The sequence below is a fragment of the Branchiostoma lanceolatum genome, chromosome 10 (assembly GCF_035083965.1).
Source record: "Branchiostoma lanceolatum isolate klBraLanc5 chromosome 10, klBraLanc5.hap2, whole genome shotgun sequence".
Taxonomy (NCBI): Eukaryota; Metazoa; Chordata; class Leptocardii; order Amphioxiformes; family Branchiostomatidae; genus Branchiostoma; species Branchiostoma lanceolatum.
This window is the reverse complement of record NC_089731.1, coordinates 13,919,296-13,921,398: the sequence shown is the minus strand read 5'-3', so window position 1 is coordinate 13,921,398 and position 2,103 is coordinate 13,919,296. Positions and strand designations below refer to the sequence as shown.

General features: G+C 43.3%; 1 protein-coding gene across 1 annotated transcript; it reads left to right on the top strand.

Annotated features, from left to right (window-relative positions):
* Window positions 1–1,136: 1,136 nt before the first annotated feature.
* On the top strand, window positions 1,137–1,694 carry LOC136442985 (zinc finger protein 436-like). Its single transcript, XM_066440029.1, has 2 exons — window positions 1,137–1,395; window positions 1,462–1,694. Exons 1-2 carry the CDS (start codon window positions 1,137–1,139, stop codon window positions 1,692–1,694), a joined length of 492 nt encoding a protein of 163 aa, XP_066296126.1.
* Window positions 1,695–2,103: the final 409 nt, after the last annotated feature.

Genomic DNA, 2,103 nt, shown 5'->3' with positions numbered 1-2,103 from the left:
TTTATGACACTGCTGTTGTGAAAACTTGTTCTGATCTTCGTGCACATTGAACAACGTGTTATAACGTTAACATTATGAATGTTGCTTCGTCCGATTTTTAATATCAAATGTAGAGCTCCTATAGTGCATCAATTGTGCCCACATCTTTACTGGTTTGCGATAGCAAAGCCTATAAGCTAGTTCGGAGTTGCTATTACGCATGTGCAGTGTCAAAGGTGAAGGCCCCCGCGACGAAAAAAAGACCCGTCTGGGAGTTGTTATGCAAATCGAGACAATGTCGAGACGAGCACTGTTTCCGTCGCGGGGGCCTTCACCTTTGACACTGCACATGCGTAGTAGCAACTCCGAACTAGCTTATTCTGCTTTTGCTTGCAAGAATGGGGGTCGCCATGTTGGATGTAACTATTTCATTGGGAGGGGTGTTTTTTTGCTACTTTCTATCATCACTTGATGCCTGCTTGGCAAAATGTCGGGGAAGATTCACTAACTCACTGTTTGGGGACAGATTCACCAACTCACTGAGGAGAGATTCACGGAGATGAGCAAGGCCTCTCTATGGGGAAAATAGTGAAGCCCCTCGTGGGGAAATTCCACCATTTTCCCATGGAGAAGGCCAAGGCTATCTTCTAACTGTTTTAGAACATGGCCACTTCCACAAAGGTTCTCTTTTTACCAATGTGGATCAAGGACATTGTTTTCAGCATGTTATATTGAAGCAAAATGACCTGTAAACCAGCTTCGTCCATGTCCTATTTGGACTTCCATGAAGTCTCTCATTTTATCATTCATCCCATGGTCTCAAAATATTAAAAGAAATGTTATATGCAGATTTTTAAACTGGGACACATGTCCCTGTGGCGGAAGCGGTAACGCATGTGGAACCTAGCATGTGGAAAGCTACTATTAATCATTCCAGTTGATTATGGTTGTTCATGATTGTAGATAAGTCTCATTTTTGCACCATTTTTCAGGATCGTCCTCATAGTTAGGGTTGACAGAATCATGAGGTGTTATTCACAAGGTTATAAAAGGAATTGACCCTTGCCTCCTCCTTCATGACCTCACTGTAGGCTGATATGAGTCCATAATTATTTCATCTGATCTTTACAGAGGTGGTGTTAGCAGTTATCATCATCATGGCAACAAATGGGATCGGCTTTAATGATGTGGAAAGCAGAGGAGAAGACAAGCTTGGTGGCAGAATTACGACTGCAAAGCGCTACAGGTGTGAGGAGTGCAGCAAGAAGTTCATTAGGCTGGATCATCTGAAGGAACACATGCGGACTCACACAGGTGAGAAACCTTACAAGTGTGAGGAGTGCAGCAAGCAGTTCAGTCGGCTTGGTGATCTGAAGAGACACATGCAGACTCACACAGGGGAGAAACCCTACAGATGTGAGGAGTGCAGCAAGCAGTTCAGTCATCTGGGTAATCTGAAGAGACACATGCGGACTCACACAGGTGAGAAACTCTACAGGTGTGAGGAGTGCAGCAAGCAGTTCAGTAGACTGGACAATCTGAAGACACACATGCAGACTCACACACTTGAGAAACCCTATAGGTGTGAGGAGTGCAGCAAGCAGTTCAGTCAGCTGGGTGATCTGAAGAGACACATGCAAACTCACACAGGTGAGATACCCTATACATGCTTCCCCAACCGAAGTCAGGTACCCATTTTCACCTGGGTGGAGTGAGGAAAGTCATGTTAAGTGCCTTTCCCAAGGGCACAAGATCAGTGACATGACAAGATTCGAACCTGGGACCACTTGGTTCTGAGCCGAATGCTCTGCCGTTGTGCCACGCGACTAACAATCTTTCACCAACTTCCTAGCAAGTGGAAACCAGCTACTTTACTGCATTTGAGAGATAAGTAATATTCATACAGTGAAGTGTTTTCTGAACAATGATTACAGTTCTTTTCTATATTGTTTTGGTAGATTTAGGCACATGGTTTGAGTTCATAATGGTAGTGAAATGGAGAAGTATTACATAGACTGATAGAGAAAAGTTAGGTTTTTACTATCATCTGCAATAATGATATAGCTATTACTTTGTAGTTCTACTATCAACTAGGAAACATGTATGTATTTCATAAAGACACTT

Bases quoted from the DNA above. Each gene is read 5' to 3' on its own strand.
- LOC136442985 (XM_066440029.1), top strand. From the start codon at position 1,137: ATGGCAACAAATGGGATCGGCTTTAATGATGTGGAAAGCAGAGGAGAA. The intron at 1,396-1,461 runs GTGAGGAGTGCA...GGACTCACACAG, and splicing joins AGGGGAGAAACCCTACAGAT to GTGAGAAACTCTACAGGTGT.